At 46.6% G+C, this 20587-nt stretch overlaps 1 protein-coding gene across 7 annotated transcripts in view; it reads left to right on the top strand.

Annotated features, from left to right (window-relative positions):
- The window catches only part of FRMD4A (FERM domain containing 4A), a 554591-nt gene that overhangs the window by 470364 nt on the left and 63640 nt on the right, over positions 1 to 20587 (top strand). For all 7 annotated transcript variants that reach the window (XM_050936795.1, XM_050936796.1, XM_050936793.1 and 4 more), the window contains 4 exons: positions 4293 to 4376; positions 13086 to 13151; positions 13530 to 13587; positions 15912 to 15998. In XM_050936795.1, the coding sequence (XP_050792752.1) occupies positions 4293 to 4376; positions 13086 to 13151; positions 13530 to 13587; positions 15912 to 15998 (295 nt within the window). The remainder of the gene's footprint in view (positions 1 to 4292; positions 4377 to 13085; positions 13152 to 13529; positions 13588 to 15911; positions 15999 to 20587) is intronic.

The following is a 20587-nucleotide window of genomic DNA, read 5'->3' as shown; positions in this document are numbered from 1 at the left end:
TCCCGGCTGGTTTTTGAATGTTATAATTCTTGATATCTGATTTGTGTCCATTTATTCTTTTGCATAGAGGCTGTCTGGTTTGGCCAATGTACGTGGCAGAGGGGCATTGCTGGTATATGATGGCATATATCACATTGGTAGATGTGCAAGTGAACGAGCCCCTTATGGTGTGGCTGATGTGATTAGGTGCTATGATGGTGTCCCTTGAATAGATGTTTGGACAGAGTTGGCAATGGGCTTTGTTGCAAGGATAGGTTCCTGGGTTAGTGTTTTTGCTGTGTGGTGTGTAGTTGCTGGTGAGTATTTGCTTCAGGTTGGGGGGCTGTCTGTAAGCGAGGACTGGCCTGTCTCCCAAGGTCTGTGAGAGTGAGGGACTGTACTTCAGGTTAGGTTGTAGATCCTTGATGATGCACTGGAGAGGTTTTAGTTGGGGGCTGAAGGTGACGGCTAGTGGCGTTCTGTTACTTGCTTTGTTGGGCCTGTCCTGTAGTAGGTGACTTCTGGGTACTTTTCTGGCTCTGTCAATCTGTTTCTTCACTTCAGCAGGTGGGTGTTGTAGTTTTAAGAATGCTTGATAGAGATCTTGTAGGTATTTGTCTCTGTCTGAGGGATTGGAGCAAATGTGGTTGTATCTTAGAGCTTGGCTGTAGACAATGGATTGTGTGGTGTGGTCTGGATGAAAGCTGGAAGAATGTAGGTAAGTATAGCGGTCAGTAGGTTTCCGGTATAGGGTGATGTCTGTGACCATCGCTTATTAGCACTGTAGTGTCCAGGAAGTGGATCTCTTGTGTGGACTGGTCCAGGCTGAGGTTGATGGTGGGATGGAAATTGTTGAAATTATGGTGGAGTTCCTCAAGGGCTTCTTTTTCATGGGTCCAGATGATGAAGATGTCATCAATGTAGTGCAAGTAGAGTGGGGGCGTTAGGGGATAAGAGCTGAAGAAGCATTGTTCTAAGTCAGCCATAAAGATGTTGGTATACTTTGGGGCCATGCGGGTATCCATAACAGTGCCGTTGACTTGAAGGTATACATTGTCCCCAAATGCGAAATAGTTGTGGATGATGACAAAGTCACAAAGTTCAGCCACCAGGTTTGCCGCGACATTATCGGGGATACTGTTCCTGATGGCTTATAGTCCATCTTCTGTGTGAATGTTGGTGTCAGCTGTGGAGGGCTTCTACATTCATAGTGGCCAGGATGGTGTTTTCTGGAAGATCACCAATGGATTGTAGTTTTCTCAGGAAGTCAGTGGTGTCTCGAAGATAGCTAGGAATGCTGATAGCATAGGATGTGGAGGAGAGAGTCTACATAGCCAGACAATCCTGCTGTCAGGGTGCCAATGCCTGAGATGATGGGGCGTCCAGGATTTCCAGGCTTATGGATCTTGGGTAGCAAATAGAATACCCCTGGTCGGGGTTCTAGGGGTGTGTCTGTGCAGATTTGTTCCTGTGCTTTTTCAGGGAGTTTCTTGAACAGATGGTTTAGTTTCTTTTGGTAACCCTCAGTGGGATCAGAGGGTAATGGACTGTAGAATGTGCTGTTAGAGAGCTACCTAGCAGCCTCTTGTTCTTATTCCGACCTATTCGTGATGACAACAGCACCTCCTTTGTCAGCCTGTTTGATTATGGTGTGAGAGTTGTTCCGGATGCTGTGGATGGCATTGTGTTCTGCACAGCTGAGGTTATGGGGCAAGTGATGCTGCTTTTCCACAGTTTCAGCCCATGCATGTCGGTGGAAGCACTTTATGTAGCAGTCCAGTCTGTTTTGACCTTCAGGAGGAGTTGACGCAGAATCCTTCTTTTTGTAGTGTTGGTAGGAAGGTTTCTGTGGGTTTCTATGCTGTTCAGAGGTGTTGGAAATATTCCTTGAGTCGGAGACATCGAAAGTAGGATTCTAGGTCACCTCAGAATGGTAAAATGTTCATGGGGGGTGGAGGAGCAGAAGGAGAGGCCCCGAGATAGGACAGATTCTTCTGCCAGGCTAAGGGTATAGCTGGATAGATTAACAATATTGTTGAGTAAGTTAAGGGAACCACTGTTGTGGCATGTAGTAGTTTAGACAGTTTAGTGTCCTTTTTCCTTTGTAGAGAAGCACAGTGTGTGTTAAAGCAGCAAAGAATCCTGTGGCACCTTATAGACTAACAGACGTTTTGGAGCATGAGCTTTCGTGGGTGAATACCCACTTCCTCAGATGCATGTAATGGAAATATCCAGGGGCAGGTATATATATGTGTGCTAGCAAGCAAGCTAGAGATAACGAGGTCAGTTCAATCAGGGAGGATGAGGCCCTGTTCTAGCAGTTGAGGTGTGAAAACCAAGAGAGGAGAAACTGGTTCTGTAATTGGCAAGCCATTCACAGTCTTTGTTCAATCCTGAGCTGATGGTGTCAAATTTGCAGATGAACTGAAGCTCAGCAGTTTCTCTTTGAAGTCTGGTCCTGAAGTTTTTTTGCTGCAGGATGGCCACCTTAAGGTCTGCTATAGTGTGTGTTGTAAATGACTTGTCTAATTTTTGTAAAGTCCAGCCACGGGGAAGTTTGTGTGGAGGGTTGTTGTTTTTTTTATGAGAGTATCCAGTTTTGAGAGCTCATTCGTAATCTTTGCCTGTTTGCTGTACAGGATGTTGATCAGGTGGTTCAGCAGTTTCTTTGAGAGTGTGTGACACAATCTCTCAGCATAGTCTGTGTGGTATGTAGATTGTAATGGATTTTTTACCTTCAGTCCTTTTTGGTATGATGTCCATCTGTTTGCATTTGGAAAGGAAGATGATGTCTCTCTGTATCTTTCTTCTTGCCAATTCTGATCTCATTTACACTGGTTTTGTACCAGTGTAACTGTCTTGACTTAAATAGACTCCAGACTTACACCAGTGTGAAGGAGAATAAGATCTCTAGTTATTACTCAAGAGGAGGTTTCTTGCTATCTCACCATCAATTGGTGTCCTAGTGATTGTTTTTTTTCCCCCTCTGTGTCATGGATGTGAGCCTGGTCCATCTTCATAGGAACTGAAAATCATCAACAAAATGGCTATGATTTAGCCTATCTGAAATGAGCTTCAGTGAAATGTGGTTTCAGTCCATATCTCAATGGAGGAGCATCCACATAACAACTCAGCAATGAGGCTGAAGACTGAATGGGCCACAGGGAGTGAATGACATTGCCTGTGCTGCTGTTGCCTGCTCTGTACCTGTTTAGGGGTGTTGAGGGTTTCAGTCTCCAGCGCTGTCGGCCCAACGCCTTTCAACACTTTGCCAATTAACTTAAAAGAAAAGCCCAGGCTAGCAAGAAATTGCTGTGTGCAAGTGTCTGTGTATTAGATGTTTCTATGAGTGTCAAGAACCCACAACAGGAGGAGGAGCGACTTCAGATAATTATGCAGAAAATGATCTTTGGGGGGAGAGGGTATGGCAAACTTGCATTTTATTGAGGAAGGAAAAATTGCTGTTACGAGGGGAAGTCAGTGACCGTATTAACCCTGGCGTTCCACATCACGCAGACTGTCTTATATTGCCCCTGTTGCCATTGTATCTGAGTGACTTTTACATATAAAAACAGAAATAAAAATAAAAAGTGTTTACGCTCTCGCTCTGTTTTTCCTTCCCCACCTGTAGGAGAAGCGGAAGCAGCCTGATTGGTTTATAGAATATTTTTTACGTTCTCATTTATTTGGGGGGAGGGATTGCTGTGATTCTATAAAAGTAAGTTCCACAGTTGAACTCCAGGTTTTGCGATTACTTCATCGCCCATGCTCATCCGCCTCCCCCATGGGTCTGCAGTTTCATTGCCCCAGTGGGACGTAGCCACCACAGGAGGTCATGGAGGGGGAAGCCAATCTCTCAGGTGGCTGGGTCCAATCTCAGTGAGGGTTTTGAATAATAGGACAAGCAACCTGTGTTGCTATGACAACAAAATGCTACGTTTTGCACCAGACGGGAATTGTTTAAACAACGGTGCCTTGTGCAGCCATTTCTCCCCCCTGCTCCTCTTTCCATATGCATTTACCCACAGGGCTGCTCAGTGAAACTGTACCATTGTTGGGTATTTATATTTTAAAGTGATTATATGAGACGAATAAACGTAGCCAGCTGGGACAACTCTGCTCTGAGTGTGGTATTGGAGGAAAACATTACTACACTGCCTTTAAAAGAAAGAAAGGGAAGAAAGGAGAGCCCAGTGCATGTCGTTAAGGAGGAACAGATGCAGAGCCATAGCAGCCAGCCAGCCGGGTCGGGTCATATCAGATATTGTGGTTTTCTTGTAGTCTGATCCCCTTTTCAACTCTCTCTCTTTCAGCAATGAAATTGTAAAGACTGACTTGAAGAAGCTTCCAGCCCTTCCAACGCAAGCCCTGAAGGAGCACCCCTCCCTTGCTTACTGGTAACCTATCTATACATGTAATTGTCTCATCCACTGTGAGGCAGCCCTGGGTAGCTACCAGCTAGCAGATCTGAAATCCAGGACCTTCTGAATTCTAGTCCTGGCTCTGCCATTGACTTACAGTGTGATCTTGGGCAAGTCACTTTAACCGCTCTGTGCCTCAGTTTCCCCATCTGTCAGATAGGTACAATACTACTCCCCAGCCTGAAGGAGAGGTTTGAGCCCCAAATGCTGTTTGCCTTACTCATGCAGGTCGGTCCCACTGAAGTCAGTAGGCCTGATTCTCCATGTGTTACCTTATGCAGCTACTTGCACCTGTGCAACATGGATGTAGAGTGCTCCCAGTTTGGTACGGTAGCATCTTATATCCACCTTACACTCTTTTTGCACAGGTGTAAATGGCTATCCAGGGTGTAAAGCAATGGAGAGTGGGGCCCTGTGGGACTGCTGGTGCGGGGAAGATGAGCAGGATTGAGCCCATAAGCAAGGAGGAATTGTTGGGCCTGATTCTGCAAATCCTGTCTGCATGGAATAACCAACACCAAAGGGTCTGATTCTCGTCCTGTATAGGCAGGGGCTGTCCATTTGTGGGAGGCTACATTCAGACCCAGCGCCCGTACAGCGCTCAGAACATATTCAGCATTATGTAGGTGCTAAGTGCTGCATTACGTTTTCCACCTCCTATGTTATTGCATTGAAAACAAAATCTGTTGGTGTGTCAGAGTAGACGCAGCACCCCATTTACCGCTCGCCCCCCGCCAACATAGCTTATTTGTCTGCCTCTCCCAGCCTTTTCAGCACTGCAGATAGGAATAAGTCAGAGGAAAGGCCATTTGAGCAGGGGGCAAGGGATTGATTTGCTTTTCTGCTTGTGATTCTTTCATGTTTGTCTTTAAAGAATTGGGCTCCTCAAGCCTGGCAGTGGGAGGATAGTTCTCTTATCTGCTACTCCTTTAGTTTCTGCAGCCTGGTAATTTGATGATGGCAGAGAATATGGATTTTGTTTTCTGATTTGTGATCCCCCTACCCCACCCCCTGGAAATCCTAGCCATTTCTCTTTGCGGGGCTACATCACCAGAATTAGCTGTAACTGATGCACAGCAGAACAAGATCTAATCTGCAAAGCTGCTAAACATTTTCTGAGTTCATCGGAAGAGGTTTGAAGAGTCCCAGACTCTGATTCAGAATCCTAGGTTGGGGCACAGGCAGATCACCAGTATTTCTGTTTCTGACCCAGCACACTGAACCTGCTTGAAAACCTGAAAAATGTAGCCGAAGATGCCCACCACCCACTACTTCTTTCATGGGCTGGCTGGGCTCATGTGCGAAGTGTGCGGGAGGGAACAGCTGAGGAGCCTACTGTTTCATTTGGCCAAGAGTTTGGTCTCTTCAGGGTGAGACCTGACCTATCCTCCAATACACCCACACATTCCGCCTCTTGCTGGGGTCTCTTTCCTTTTCCTGAGGAAACTGGACAGCTCATTCACCACTCAGAATCCATGGCCCATCCTCGCCAAGCCTGATCATCGTTGTCCCTCAATCCACCAGCACAGAGCCCTGGGTCTCAGCTTCCCCCAATCCATTGGATTTTGGTCCAGCCATGGATTTTGCTTTTTCCCATGTACACAGTGTGTGTGCAGCCAGCTGCTGAGCTCTCAACACGCACCCCTGGATCTGGCCAAACTCCTGGCTCAGTGCAAGAGACTTTAACAACAAAGGCCTGGTAACCTATTTCCTCCTATGCACATGCCCTTGGTCTGGAACTTGGATTGAGTCACGTTGGTCAAGCCAGAGAATCTGTTTACAATACTGTGATTTACAGCAATTGGGAAAAGACAAATCCTTCCTCATAGTTGTATGTAAGTTAATGGGAGTCCTCGCACAAGTAAGGTAAAGTCATAGGAATAAGGGATGCAGGAACAGGCTCCAGGTTAAAAAGTTCATTTTTTTCCATAGGGTAATAAACCAAGTGACTTTAGCCATTAGAATCCCTTGTGATCCTGGTTTCATTTCACTGACCACGTTCTTACACAACTTTATCCCACGTACAGTTCATTCTTTTTTACCGACAGTTTTTCTTCCTCCAAATGTTCACCCACATACTGTAACCTCTGACAGGAATCAGGCCTACAGTCACTTCTCTGAAATATTGGTCAAACGGCAGATGATCTAAAAGGAAAGAATTTTTAATTCCAATTTACGTTTCGACATTTCTGCTGCACCCTGGCTTTTGGTGTCTCGCTGAGATTTTATGGTGAGAGCAGATTTCACACTTCCCTTTTCCATTTGCAATCAGTTTCATGCTCGCGTTCTCTGGCATTAGCACAGAGCTGTGCTGTGTGCGTTTCCAGCACTACAAGGGAATGTTTAAAATGCTCTTTCAATTGCTTTTGTTGACTTATTTTTAATGTCCTAAAAACGAACTAAAATGATTATAAAGTTGTAACCGCATTGGTAAGACTCAAACGAGATATGTTGGTTGTGTGCGTATATTCACCATTTTTATATGACCACTCTAGCTTCACCCGTATATAATAATGCAGCTACGTGTCAATTCAGTATGATTAGAAACTAAAAGTTTGGCACTTTTATATAGCTGCCACTGCTTTAGTAGTTGTGTGCATGTACGTTCTTCCTATGGACCGAACCATGAGAAGTGCCGATCACCTTGGGTATGTTTGCACTGTATTGGGAGGTGTGAGTCCCAGCACACGTAGACGGAGTTGCAGTAAGTCAACTTGAGCTTGCGCACTGAAAATAGCAGTGTGGATGTTGTGGCATTGGCTGAGGCTGGGGCTAACCCCCCGAGCTCAGACCCAGGGAGTCAGGTGGGCTTGGGTGGGTAGCCCGAGCCATCACCTCTGCTTTAGCATCCATATTGCGATTTGAGCTAGCACGAGTTTGTCTGCCCGCACTGGGTATCACACCTCCCAGCTGTAGTGCCAGCAACCCCCCTACAGCTTTCATTGAATTTAAGTTGGAATATGTATAGAGACACAAGTGTGAGAAGTGCTGGACATTTAAGTGTAGGCAGGGCTGAATTAAGTCAGTCTGGGATCTTAGGCACAACCTACACAGACTTTCGTGGCACTGTCCTCATGCTCTTGCCCAGCCCCCACACCAGGTCCCCACCCCTCCTCGGGGTGGTAGCAGACTTCAGAGGTAAAGATGAATGGGGCAATTCACATCTCTTGGAGCTATTGTTTCAGGCTCTCTGCAGACTCAGGAAGGCATCAGTTATGGGTCACATTTGCAAGCTTTTCTTTGCATCCATGAGGGCTAGAGAGATGATTTTTTAAAATGAATGTGGAGATTCTGGTCTCACCATGCAACCACAAAAGCTGGAGCCCTAAACATGGGTTCATAGTTCCTCCACCTGAATCCAGCCCAGAATGCAGGTATTCAGCAGGATATAGAGTTGAAATCTATAAAGCACTGATGGCAATGGAAGAACTATGGGCCAGATTTTCAGTAAGGCACCAGAAAGAGGCGATCAGCTATTAAGAACAGCTCAGCATGTTGGGAGCTGAATACTTTTGAAAGTCTGGCCCTGATTTTGGGAGCTTAGCACTTGGAAATCTGGCCCCGAGCTATTTTGGAATTCTGGCCCTATGCTTGCTTACGAGTTGCCTACTTTCTATTTCTATAAACTGCGGGCGCCGAGGGAATTCTTGATCTTCACGCTTATAAGATCTTTACAAGGGTTCTTTCCTGCAGGATATCATTTACATAAATGGTTCTTCTGTAGCATTCACAGGGGATGTTTACTCGCTGACAAGCTGACTTCAGCTTTGTGTCATTTCATCAATACCAAAGCATTAGTCACTTTGTTAAGAGGCCTCTGTCATTGTCATGTGCTATGTATGAGTTTATATGTCACTAACGTGGCGACAATCTGGAGTCAGTGCTGTAACCATGATACCAGCAGGTGGTCCCAGCCAATGCCCCAGCACTTGTATAGCTGTCAGAAACAGTTAGCTAAAAGATGAGCAGCTGAAAGGATAGATGAGAATTTGTGTTAACTCTGCTAAGGCTTGTCCTGTTGAGTGAATTACTTTGTTTGTTTTCACTGGCACGTGTTGAGGTGACCCCCTTGTAGCAAAACTGGAGACAGAAATTAGCCTCTGTGTCTGATGATATCTTGCATATGGCAGTGGCAATGGAAAAAAAGACCACAAAAATACGTTACATGAAAGAAGGGTCTGTAAGGCAGTATGCTTTCATGGCGTCAGTGTAATCCAGGTTTTATTATCTGGTGCAAAAGAGAGAGAACTGAAGGAAGGAGGAATAATACTCTTATATGTCACATTTTATCTGTAGATCGCCAAGCATTTTACAATGGGCTCATTTTACTGATGGGGAAACTGAGGCATGAGGCGATGACATGGCTTGGCAGAGTTCACCCAGCAGGCTGAGTCAGAGCCAGGAATAGAATGCGGGTCTTCTGACTCCTACTCTAGTGCCCCAGCCAGGGACCATGCTGCCTTTTGAGGAGGCTCTCTAAAGACAGGGCTTTGCTTTTCAGGAAAATGTGCCACTGATTAGCTTCCACGCCCAAGGGGAAATGATGTAAGAAACATTCCGTTATTTTATGTATTTTAATAATTTGTAACAAAAGCAAACAAAACTCAGAGGCATTGCACAGGGCAATGCACAGATAGAAGAATATGTCCAGCCGTGGGAGTGAAGTGAATGAAGTTAACATCAGGGATGGATTTGAACGACAAAGAACAAAAACCAAAGGAAAGCAGCACGCAGCGGGCTGGTTCTGCTCTCATGCGACACACTGGGGTAACTCCATTGATTTCTGTGTAGTTACTCCTGATCTATCTGAAGCAGAGGCAAATCAGGCCTGTAAGTAATACTGGGCTTACAAGGACATTTCAAAGGACTCTAAGTCCTCTTTGTTCTTCTTTATCAGTGGGAATGATGTAGCCTGGAGACAATCCAGCATTTGTGTAGTCGTGTAACTCAATGATTGTTCCAGACATTAATCTTGTCTGTGACTGTTACACGGTAAGGCCAGGCTCTGCCTTCAGATGACACACATGACTTCAGTGGGAGACACCTGCACGAATGCAAGGCCAGAATTTGGCTCTAAGGCTATTGAATCTAAGGCAATCACTTTCTGTATGTGACATTTACTCTGCGACAGTTGTCAGGAAAGCGAAAACACTCCTTTCCCTGCCCAAACAGCAGCACTCTTTGCAGTAAGTAGTATGCTAGGCGACCTCACTGCCTTGTACATTGCGTATGTCAACACTACAGTGAAAAAAACCACAGTACCAAGTCTCAGGGCCCAGGTCTGCTGACTTGGGCTAGCGGCGGCTGGGGTCATGGGGCTAAAAGTAGCAGTGTAGAGGTTTGGGATTGGGCTGGAGCCCAGGCTCTGAGACCCACCCCCCTTGTGCCCATTGGCTGACTGACGTTTACAGGCTTTTTTTACCTGTTATTTTGGCAGGATTAGTGGAGGAATCACTCCTAAGGCTACGTCTACACAGCGTGCCTTACAATGGCACACCGCTCTTTATCGCCAGGAGAGAGCTTTCCCAGCGACAGAATAAGACCACCCCAGCAAGGGATGATAGCTTCGTCAACAGGAGCGTGGCTCCTGCCAACAGAGTCCACACTGGTGCTTTTCATCACTAAAACTTTTGTTGCTCGGGGGGTGTTTTTTTCACACCCCTGAGCGATAAATTTAGCAATGAAAGTGCCAGTGTAGACACAGCCTAAGGGAATAAATGAGGAAAGTAAGTTACTTGCACACAGACCAATGGCAGGGATGTTAAAGAGACTTGAAAACCCTTCTCCTTAGAAATGATCCTACCCTTTGTCTGTTTGTTTGTGTTTGTTTTTCCACCTTCCCTTTGTATTATTTTTTTAAAATGTTCTATTATGGCATAGTGCCAGGAACATGTTCCCATATTACATCAGCCATCCGGATTCCTGGTTCGGGAGCCTGCCTAAGGATTCTGGGCTTGCTGGCTGGGGGAGCCCTCCTCGGGTGACCAAACTGGGGATGTTTTGCATGAAAACAGGAGCTTCACCTCCTTCGTTCAAGCTTCTGATTCCCCACTTGTTTAAGATGTCACAGTGATCTACCCTCTGCGTGGCAGCTAATTGTGATGTCACAGACAGGGGGTTATGATTTCAGCGGAGCTCTACACAGCAGGGGTAGGTGAGCGCCTTTGCAACAAAGATCCCGTCTCCATGCACATGGTTCTGGCACAATAATAAACACATGGGGAAAGAAATACAGAGAAGACGACACTGTTATGTAAGCAGAACTGTTGCTAAGTGAAATATTTTGCAAAGGTTTTCACAGAGCCTCCAGGACCGGGGTCTCTAAGCATTTGGGGTGAGATCATCACCCACCCCACCCCAGCCTGGCCAGTTACACCATGTAAAAGGACAGGAGAAGCATAAAGGGGCCTCAGAAGATTCAGTTCCTGCTGGGGGTAGGATTCCCTCAGGGCAGGCACTGTGGGGTTGCCACCCATCCAGGATTTACTCAGACAGTCCGGTTTTTGGTTTCTGTGTCCAGGTGCCATTTAGGGTTGCCACGTGCCAGGTTTTCGACCAGAAAGTCCATTCAAAAAGGGGACCTAGCAACCCTAAATGGCAACCAAACCAAAAGTCCCATTACTGCAGTGAAGGGGGAGGCACTGGGACATTAACCTAAGCCAGCCCCAGCTCAGCTGAGGTTGCCTCCAACCTGCAGCAAGCAATGTGGGGGAGTGAGGGAGAGGCGTGAGCAATGGAGGCGAGGTTTGAGGGGGAGAAGGCAGAACAGGGGCGGGGCCTTCGGGGGAGAGGCAGAGCAGGCGGGCCTTGGGGGGAAGAGGTGGGGCTTCTGGGAAGAGATGGGGCCTCAGGGACAGGGCCTTGAGGGTCTGGTTACCAGTCATTAGAAAGATGGCAACCCTGCTCATGGGTGCACAGCCATAAGGCTGCATCCTTATGAGTTTATTGCAAGCTCTAGATAGGGGGTGTGCTAGGGACAGGGCCGCAGCATGCAGCTCTGCAGAATTCCCAGACAGCACTGTGACCTGTAGGGAGGCTGCCATAACTTAGACAGGCCCCCAGGGCTGGCTGAGTTATTCCAGGGGCTTATGTAGCCCCCAGAGCAACCCAGGACTGGGAGGGCACAAAGTTGCCTGAAAGACACATTAGCCTCCTCCTGGGCTGTGAGTCCTGGGCTGTGCCTCTGAGGGTATGTCTACATTGCAATTAAAACCCCACATCTGCCCCGTGCCAGCTGACTCTGGCTTGCAGGGCTGTTTCATTGTGGTATAGGCCAGGGGTAGGCAACCTATGGCACACATGCCGATTTTCAGTGGCACTCACACTGCCCGGGTCCTGGCCATCAGTCTGGGGGGCTCTGCATTTTAAATGAAGCTTCTTAAACATTTTAAAAACCTCTTTTCCTTTACATACAACAATAGTTTGTATTATAGACTTATAGGAAGTCTAACTTCTAAAAACGTTAAAATGTATTACTGGCACGTGAAACCTTAAATCAGAGTGAATAAATGAAGACTCGGCACACCACTTCTGAAAGGCTGCCGACCCCTAGTATAGAGATTCAGGCTCGGGCTGGAGCTTGGGCTCTAGGAGCCTGCGAGGTGAATCTTCAGCCCTGCCAGCTGAAGTCAGGCAGGAGCCAGTTGTGTGTGTCCAACAGCAGTGTAGACACACCCGAAGCACAGCAGAGAATCTTCATCTCAGTGAAAAGGCACAAAGGCCAGGAGATTCTAATTTACACCGAAGGACCTGATTCTCCTCTTAGACCAGTTTACACTGGTGAAACTGGTTTGACTTCTTTGACGTTGCTCCTGATTTACAGTGATGCAGGTGAGAGAATCAGGCTGGCCCACTGAAGCTAGACCAATATGAAACTAGTTTGAGAGGCTAATCGGGCTGCTCTGTTACATGAGTGTAAATCAGGAGTGACTTCATTGAAATCAAAGGAGACCCATATCACTGAGATCCAAATGTGGTCTATAATTTGCCCTTTTGTGCCCTTGAGAGTACCGCTCATACTCATAATATAGCTCACATCACCCTGGTTCTATGACCTGCAATCCATATCCACTTCGTTAGTGGGGGACAATGCAGGCAGTTAAGGATGGAGTTACAAGTCTGGCTTACTCTGTAGCTCTCTGGATGCTAAGACATTGGCTCTGGGTAATAACAAGCCTCAAGCCTGCTCTCTATAGCGAAGCCGATTCCCATACATGGTTTTGTCCTCTGTGTAGTAGCAGTGAGGACTGAGGAGTGCTCTTGAAGGCTCAGAACCCAACCTGCTGTGAGTGCCAGCCGGCCAAGAGGCGCCTTCAGGCCTGCAAGGCGGGACACAGGGCCGCAGTTTGTCTAGAGACAAAACTTGCATTGTCGTAAACAAAACAAAACTCAAAGAGAAGGAGACTGAGGCACAGAGAAGAAAGTCTGTGGGAGTAGATCCCATTTCCCTTAACAAAACTAGCACCGTCCAGAAACCTTTCTCTTTGCAATCCCATCTTGTATTCTGCATTGGCTTCCATTTCTCTGGGGCTGAGTACAGTCCCATTCTGAGTAGTCTGTTACACACCCTGTTCGTTTCCCAGGCTGGTAGCCGTAGGTAACAGAAATGCCTGGTCACCTATTGAAATCTTCTTTGATTATTGAGCAGAGATAAAAAATAACAAGATTCTATGTCTCCCTTTGCAGCGAGGACAGAGTCATCGAGCATTACAAGAAACTGAGTGGTCAGACAAGAGGCCAAGCAATTGTAAAGTAAGTTGGGAAGGGCAACGCTGGGCAGCAACCTTTGTTTGCTAGGATATACCTCTACCTCGATATAACGCTGTCCTTGGGAGCCAAAACATCTTACCGTGTTATAGGTGAAACCGTGTTATATCGAACTTGCTTTGATCCACTGGAGTGCGCACCCCCCCCCCCCCGGAGCACTGCTTTACCGCGTTACATCCGAATTCATGTTATATTGGGTCGCGTTATACTGAAGTAGAGGTGTGTATTCTACACTGACTGTAAATTCTGCGCATAACTGTGTCTCCCGTCTCCTGTCTAGTAACTTCTTTTTTTTAAGCAGATGCTTTTTCAGGAGAACCCCACTCCTCATCCATGTTATTCTTCTTCTGTTTCATTCTGCAGTTACATGAGCATTGTAGAATCCCTCCCAACGTATGGAGTCCATTATTATGCAGTAAAGGTATGTGCCACCGACAAAGGGCATTTACTGAATTAAATTGATGATGGTGACAAAAATTCTGGCCTCTGTTTACCCTGCACTTTCCTGAAAGTACTGTTTCACTTCCTTTGTTAAGATAAACTTTGTTTCAACTATTCAGTGACTGTTTGGTAAATACAATTCAGTAGAGGAAAATCCTGTTCTTCAAGATAAAATTCCAGCATCCCCTCCACGAGGGCTGGAGCAATTGACTCCAGCTTGCAGTCTTCTGATTGGATTTCATGCTGGGATTCTCTCATTAAATCCCTCCTCCGGGCTCCGTTTGTTTAACAATCCGCCACCACGGTGGACTCATGATCTCGCCTCTACCACTTCCAGGCCTGCCCAGCTGTGGAGGTTTTTACAAGTGATAGCAATAAACATAAAAAAGGAAGCTAGCTTTGCTCTCCCTGGAGCATTTCCCCCTCTTCATCACCCACAGAGTTTTGATGGCTCGCATCATTATCTGAACTGATCTGCATGGTTTTAGGTACAAGAACGTTACTTTCTTGTACATCTGCAGAGTGTCTTGCACACATGTGATACAATAGAAACAATTTGACAGTAAATACCCTAAATATGATCTCCCTGGCCCGCCTCACCCCCAATGCCCTGTATTCAGAGAAAGGCAGCCACAACTCAGATAGTAGGACTCTGTTGGCTACCTTTTGCTGACCTGAAATGGTTGCCCATCTCTTGTCATAGGGTAGGGTCCCCCAGCCTTCCTGCGCGCCCAGCTTCCATTGAATTCAGTGGGTGGAAGTTGCAGGGAATTATTTGGGTTTTGGTGCCCAAACCCTCAAACACTTGCTGCTGTGCTTACTACTGAGGGTTGTTCCAGTGAACTCCTCTCGATTGGTGAGTGTGTGTCAGTTGTTGGCTAGGAAGTATTACACGGGGTGGCCTTTGGATCGGATCCTAAGGGTATGGCTACACTGCAGCTAGGAGGCATGATTCCCAGCAAGGGTAGACAGATTAGATGCTGCGGCAGTGGCGGTAGCTCCGCCCAGCCGCCCAAGCCCGCCTGACCCTCTAAGTCCAAGCTCAGAGTCACGGCTGCCCTGTGCCACAACATCCACATTGCCATTTTTAGCATGTCACATGTGCTGAGCTAGTGGGAATCTGTCTCCCCATGCTGGGACTCATACCTGCCAGCTGCAGCGCAGACATACCAATCCAACAAACACTTACTAGCCCAGAGAAGTTCAGTGGGACAGCTCACAGCCAATGGGCTTTGGATCACACCCTTCATGAGCAACATAGATGTTGCTGCTTAGCATAGTCATTTTCCACCTTGACGCATCAGTTGTTTTTTGTTGTTGCTATTTTTCCCCCCTGCCCTTCACCAGCATTTTGGCAAATTGGAATTGTTTCACTGAGGGTTGCAGTTCACTAAATCTAAACAGAGCTTGTATCAAGTATCACCCTTTACTCCATAAAATAGTTTTCTGGCACACTCAGATGGAAAGCATTTGAGACCAAGTCTGTCAGACCTTATCGCTTGGTAGCCATCAGATCCCATTAGCGCTGCTTTTTATCGACTGATGTCAGGGTTCCCACGCATAATCCAAGTCAGCTGGGTTATTGGGTTTCACCTCCTCCAATCTCCAAGGCCAGATAGAGCAGTGTTCAGACTGAGACATTTGCAGGAAGGGGGGCAGTGGATAGGATGAATCATTATAAGGAGGAGACAAGGAGATCCTTCCTTGGGGATGTTTTTAGTAATTTGATGCAATTTGGTGCATTTCATAAGCTATTATATGCCTGACATAAGAGTGCCAGGAATCTTCTCCGTGTTCATGGGATCTTTGTGATCCAGGGATCCTCTGGCATGGTGCGGGATGATCCCTCTTACAGAGAAATCCTTCCCTTGAATATTGGGCCAGGGAGCAGGGGCGCCTGAACAGAGGGGACCAAGGGGTCCTAGCCCCACCACTTTTTACCGGCTGTAAGGGCAAGCAATGGGAGAGAGGGGGCAGAGAGGAGTGAGCAGGGGTGGTTTCTTGGGGGGAAGAGGCAAGTTGGGGCAGGGTCTTGGGGGGAAGAAGTAGCATGTGGGTGGGGCCTTGGGGAAAGGGGCAGCGTTGGGGCAGGACCTTAGGGGAAGGGGCAGTGCAAGGGTGGGGGTCTGGGGAGAAGGGACAACCTGGAAGCGGGGCCTCTGAGGAAGGTGCAATGCGGGGGTGAGGCCAGGGTTTGGGCACCGGTGGCCCCCGCACTTTGAGGTAGCTTCTGCCACTTCTGCCAGGGAGTGTCTGGAATGTCCCCCTCCCATACAATGTCATTCCCTCTATTTTATTTCCTAGGACAAGCAGGGAATTCCCTGGTGGTTAGGACTTAGTTACAAGGGCATTTTTCAGTACGACTACCACGACAAAGTGAAACCAAGAAAGGTAAGTGTATTCTCTCCCGGGCTGCTCAGAGATGTGCTCACCTCTCGCGTTACAGATTGAGTGGCAACATAAAAGGCGCTGAACATTGGCACTGAGTCATATCACTGATGGTGGGGGCGGATATAAGGAGTTTCTTTCAACACTGCCTGAGTGTCTACAGAAAGTTGGCATGCAGAACTCACCCCGACTTTATTGAAGGGCTGTAATGTTGGGGAAAATTGAGCACTGTTAAATACTGCAGCTTAAGCTATTGTATTCATCTTGACTTGGCCCAGTTCCTCAAAAGACATAAATGGCCTTATCCTGCAAGATACTGAGCACCTTCAGCCCCATTGGTTTCACGTAGAGTTGAGGATGCTCGGTAGTTCACAGGCATCATCCCTAAGGACCTGATCCGGTGGCGCTTTGGCTCAGGCCATAAATGATCAGAGAAGTAAAGAGAGCTGGAGATATATAAATGAGGGTGAGAGTGGAAGGGGTTGGTGGAGTTTGGGGTTTTGTTTCTCCCCCTCAGGACAAAAAGTATCATGTTTCAAGGTGCAAAATGGCAAATTTAAGGGGGCCAGATTAACTTTGATGAATGGATATTTTAATGGTTAAGGGCCCATATCAATCAAACAATGGTAAAAATGCTTTATCACACACCTGAAGAAAGGTAAGGAAAGCATTCCCACTTGCTCTTTAACTTGTTTGAGAACTCTGCTGTGAAAACCCCCACAAGTTACGGCATTACCTGCAAGCAGCTTTATTCTAAAGCACAAGCTTGGCCTACATTTTCAAAAGTGACAAGCCAAGCTGGACACTTCCTCTTTGGGTGCCCGACTTGAGACACCTTAGAGGGGACTGGTTTGGAGGGAAGAGGTGCTCCGTGCTTTCTGAAAATCAGGCCCGAGTGAAGTGTCTCAAATTGGACACCCAAAGCTAGGGGCACCCAAAATGACTAGTCACATTGATAATTTAGGCAAAGAAATTTTAATAAAATCAGCTTAAACATCCTGTAACTTCTTCGGAAGGAATGTTTGGGTCACCTGACCGCATTCTCCGATATAGAGTCCCATTTTCTGGTGTTATGCCCCAGTCTTTATTCCTTAGCAGTGCAACTTGCTCCGCAGACTGGCCCGCAACATCAGCTAACAACAATATTCATCCTACCTGGGAAACCAGTGAGGTATCAGAAAGCAGCAGATTCTAGCCTGGCTTCCAGGGGGCAATGCACAGCTCAGCTCCCAGAACATTGAATAGCACATTAGCAGATGTAAATGCTTCCACTAAATTAAGAGCTCTGCGTTTCTTATTGCATTGTTTCTGTGCCAAATGGCTCTTTCTCAGTCACCCATTTGTCCATGCAGCCTGCTTCAGCAGAATCAACCTTCCTCTTCTTTGTGCAAATTAGTTGGTAGGTGGTGATCACATGTAGTTCTTTAGCTATGATAAACTGAAATGTTGTCCACAGTGGAAAATAGAACTCATGCTGCGGAGATCAGAATATACATTGGTTAACCAAGGCCTCATCTCTGTTGGGGGCTTTCACGCAGAGAGTGACAATGCCACCAAAGATGCACCTATGAACTCCAAGTGCAGATGCATTGCACTGGGGTAAATCGTTAATTGCAGGGTAAGTCACATTCATGCAAGTGATGGTTTGCAGTGCGTCTACACTAGGGGAGTTGCACTCACATGGCTGCACTGGTGCCAAAACCCCAATAGAGACATGTCCTTAGAATCTGCTTCCAAAAGTCAGGGTCAGCCGCAGAAACTGCTCCTCCAGGGCTCCTCCCTGCCGCAGCCCCCTTCCTATGATAGGATTGAAGCAGAAGCAAGGATGATAGGGAGAATCAGCCTGAGGAATCCAAGAGAAAGGAGACTAGATCCTGTGCCTCTATTTGAGGCAACAGCGCTGTTCTCTTTGGGAGAGTCAGGCCTTCTCTCTCTCGTGTTTCATCTTCCCTTCTCTCCCTGCTGCTGCTCTGAGCGGTCTTGTCTGCCTGCTCAACCCCAAAGTAGGTTAGCACTGGCCTCAGCCATGGCCCTCACCTTACTTGCCTCTTGTCCTCTCGTTCTTACTGCAGCAAGCTGGGTCACACGTATCTCCCAGCCTTTCCTCAGAGCAGCGGCAGTAAGCCAGGAAAACTTTGGCATTTGCTTTTGTCATAACTTTCCTACTCAGATCTGAACCTTAGAGTTCAGAACATAAGAAGCTAGCATGAAACCTCCAAACTTAATTACCAGCTTGGATCTGATATCACTGCCACCAGCCAGAAGATTCCAGTGTCTGGCTCACTGTGGTCTCCCCAAAACCTTCCCTGGGGGACCCCAAGACTCAGATTCCTTGAGTCTCACAACAAAGGGGAATAAACCATTTCCCTTCCCCCTCCTCCCCTCCAGGTGTTCCCTCCCTGGGTTCCTGGAGAGATATACAGATTCAAGCTCCGTGAATCTAAACAAAAGGATTCCACCCTTCCCCCCCTCTTCTCTATTTCTGTTAAGTACAGACTCAATTCCCTCAAGCCTTAACAAGGGGGGGGGAAACAAACAGGTCTTCAAAAGCAAAACTTTATATAAAAAGAAAGAAAAAGACATAGAAATGGTCTCTGTATCAAGGTGACAATATACAGGGTCAATTGCTTAAAAGAAAAAATGAATAAACAGCCTTATTCAAAAAGAATACAATTTAAAACATTCCAGCAACTACACACATGTAAATACAAAAAAACAATATAAACCTATTGTCTTACTATCCTTGTACTTACAACTTGGAAACAGAAGATTAGAAAGCCTGGAGATAGAGAGATCACTCTCAGAGCCGAGAGAGAGAACAGACCAAGAACAAAGGACTCACACCCAAAACTTCCCTCCACCCAGATTTTAAAAAAGTCTTGTTTCCTGATTGGTCCTCTGGTCAGGTGTTTCAGGTCACTTTTTGTTAACCCTTTACAGGTAAAAGAACATTAACCCTTAGCTATCTGTTTATGACAGCTTTGCTTTTGCTTAGATTGTTGTTTTTACTTTGGCAAATGGGCAGTTTTGTGTGTTGTGTGAAATCCATGATGACAATGACAGTAATACCGCCTGACTTAGAAACATGAGGGGGAAGTTCTGTGACGTAGTGGGAGTGATCACATATCTTGGGGTCTGGAATGGGCAGCCTAGATGATTGCTCAGTGGAGTCTGTCAGGCGTAACCCAGAATTAGGGTGACCAGAGAGCAAGTGTGAAAAATCGGGGGGTAATAGGCACCTATATAAGACAAAGACCCAAATATTGAGACAGTCCCTATAAAATCGGGACATCTGGTCACCCTACCCAGAGCGTAACCCGGTGTAAAGCCTGTCTGAATCAGTGCTGCTGAGTTGCAAAGTGCTTGCAAACCCCATCCACTGGGGGGAATGCAAACAGCTATTGTTGCCCCTAATACGAGCAGCGTGGCAGAAGGAAGGCATGGTTAGGTGGGCCGAGGATGCATTGTGGATCCCCAAATGCTATTTAAAGCTCTCTTTCCCTGGCACAGTAAAAGGTCCAAGCCAGAAAACTTCTCTGGTTAGAGCAACCCCTATTGATTCAATGTGGCACAATTTTTGTTCTGCCTAGTTAGGTTTTTACGTTGCACCCATCACCATGGCATCTGGGAGTCTCTTGTGGTATCTGATTCACCTCTCCGTGCCAGCAGAAGTTGACTCAAGCTTTCCAAGTGAAGGAGGAGTGGGGGAAACACTTTGTAGAACTTTTTGCAGAGAAGCTGTAAATGTTAAGCAAAGTATGTAGGAAGGGAAGGCTGCATCTTATGGCTTTTTTGATCTTATTCAGTTTCTCTGTGATACCAAGACCAAGAACAAATTGAAAAATTACAATGGAAAAAAAAATCTCTCTGGAGAATGCACAGGCAGAAAATTGTGGCGAGGAACCAGCTGAAACCAAGAAATGTCTATTAAATGCATATAAAAACCTTGCTTGTCTTATAAGAGAGATTGTAATGTTTTCCTATTATGTCATCCGAGATAGTTTTCCATGCTTATTGTGTGCGCAAGTAGAACTGTAATCCACACTGGCTAGCTGAGCCTATCTCACGAGAGTCCATTAGCATTCAGTCAAAACCAACTTTTTAGTGAATGGCTGGAGTAAGTCGGCGATATGTCTGTGGAATCCTAACTAGGTTTGTCAGCAGGTCTGATGAGGTCAGAGAGGCGAAGTTATGCAGAGGATGATCTCATATGCACCATTTTAAATCTGGAGTGACTCCTTTGACATCACTGGGGTTGCAACAGAGCTCAGTCTCTGGCCCAGAGTATCAGATGGATTGTGGGGGTGCGGGGATATTAAATAGGAACACAGCTCTTAGTGCCCTGTGGAGCTGTATACGACTATGTGGCTATGCTTTTAAACCCCTCCCGCTTATGCTTTGAATCACTGGAAATGCCAAAGTGCAGTTAAACTAGCATTCACTCTGAATCTCCTTCCTCCCACCCCGCTCTGTTTTTCTGACTTACATTTGGAGTAAGTAGTTGGCCTGGAGGGTTGGCAATGGGCTGTGCTTCATTTGTAATGAAAGAAGTGCTGGGGCTCAAGCCATGTTTTTACTTTCATAACTGACGT

This window comes from Gopherus flavomarginatus, chromosome 1, assembly GCF_025201925.1.
Source record: "Gopherus flavomarginatus isolate rGopFla2 chromosome 1, rGopFla2.mat.asm, whole genome shotgun sequence".
Taxonomy (NCBI): Eukaryota; Metazoa; Chordata; order Testudines; family Testudinidae; genus Gopherus; species Gopherus flavomarginatus.
Note: the sequence above shows the minus strand (reverse complement) of the source record. Positions and strands in the feature narration are given on the sequence as shown.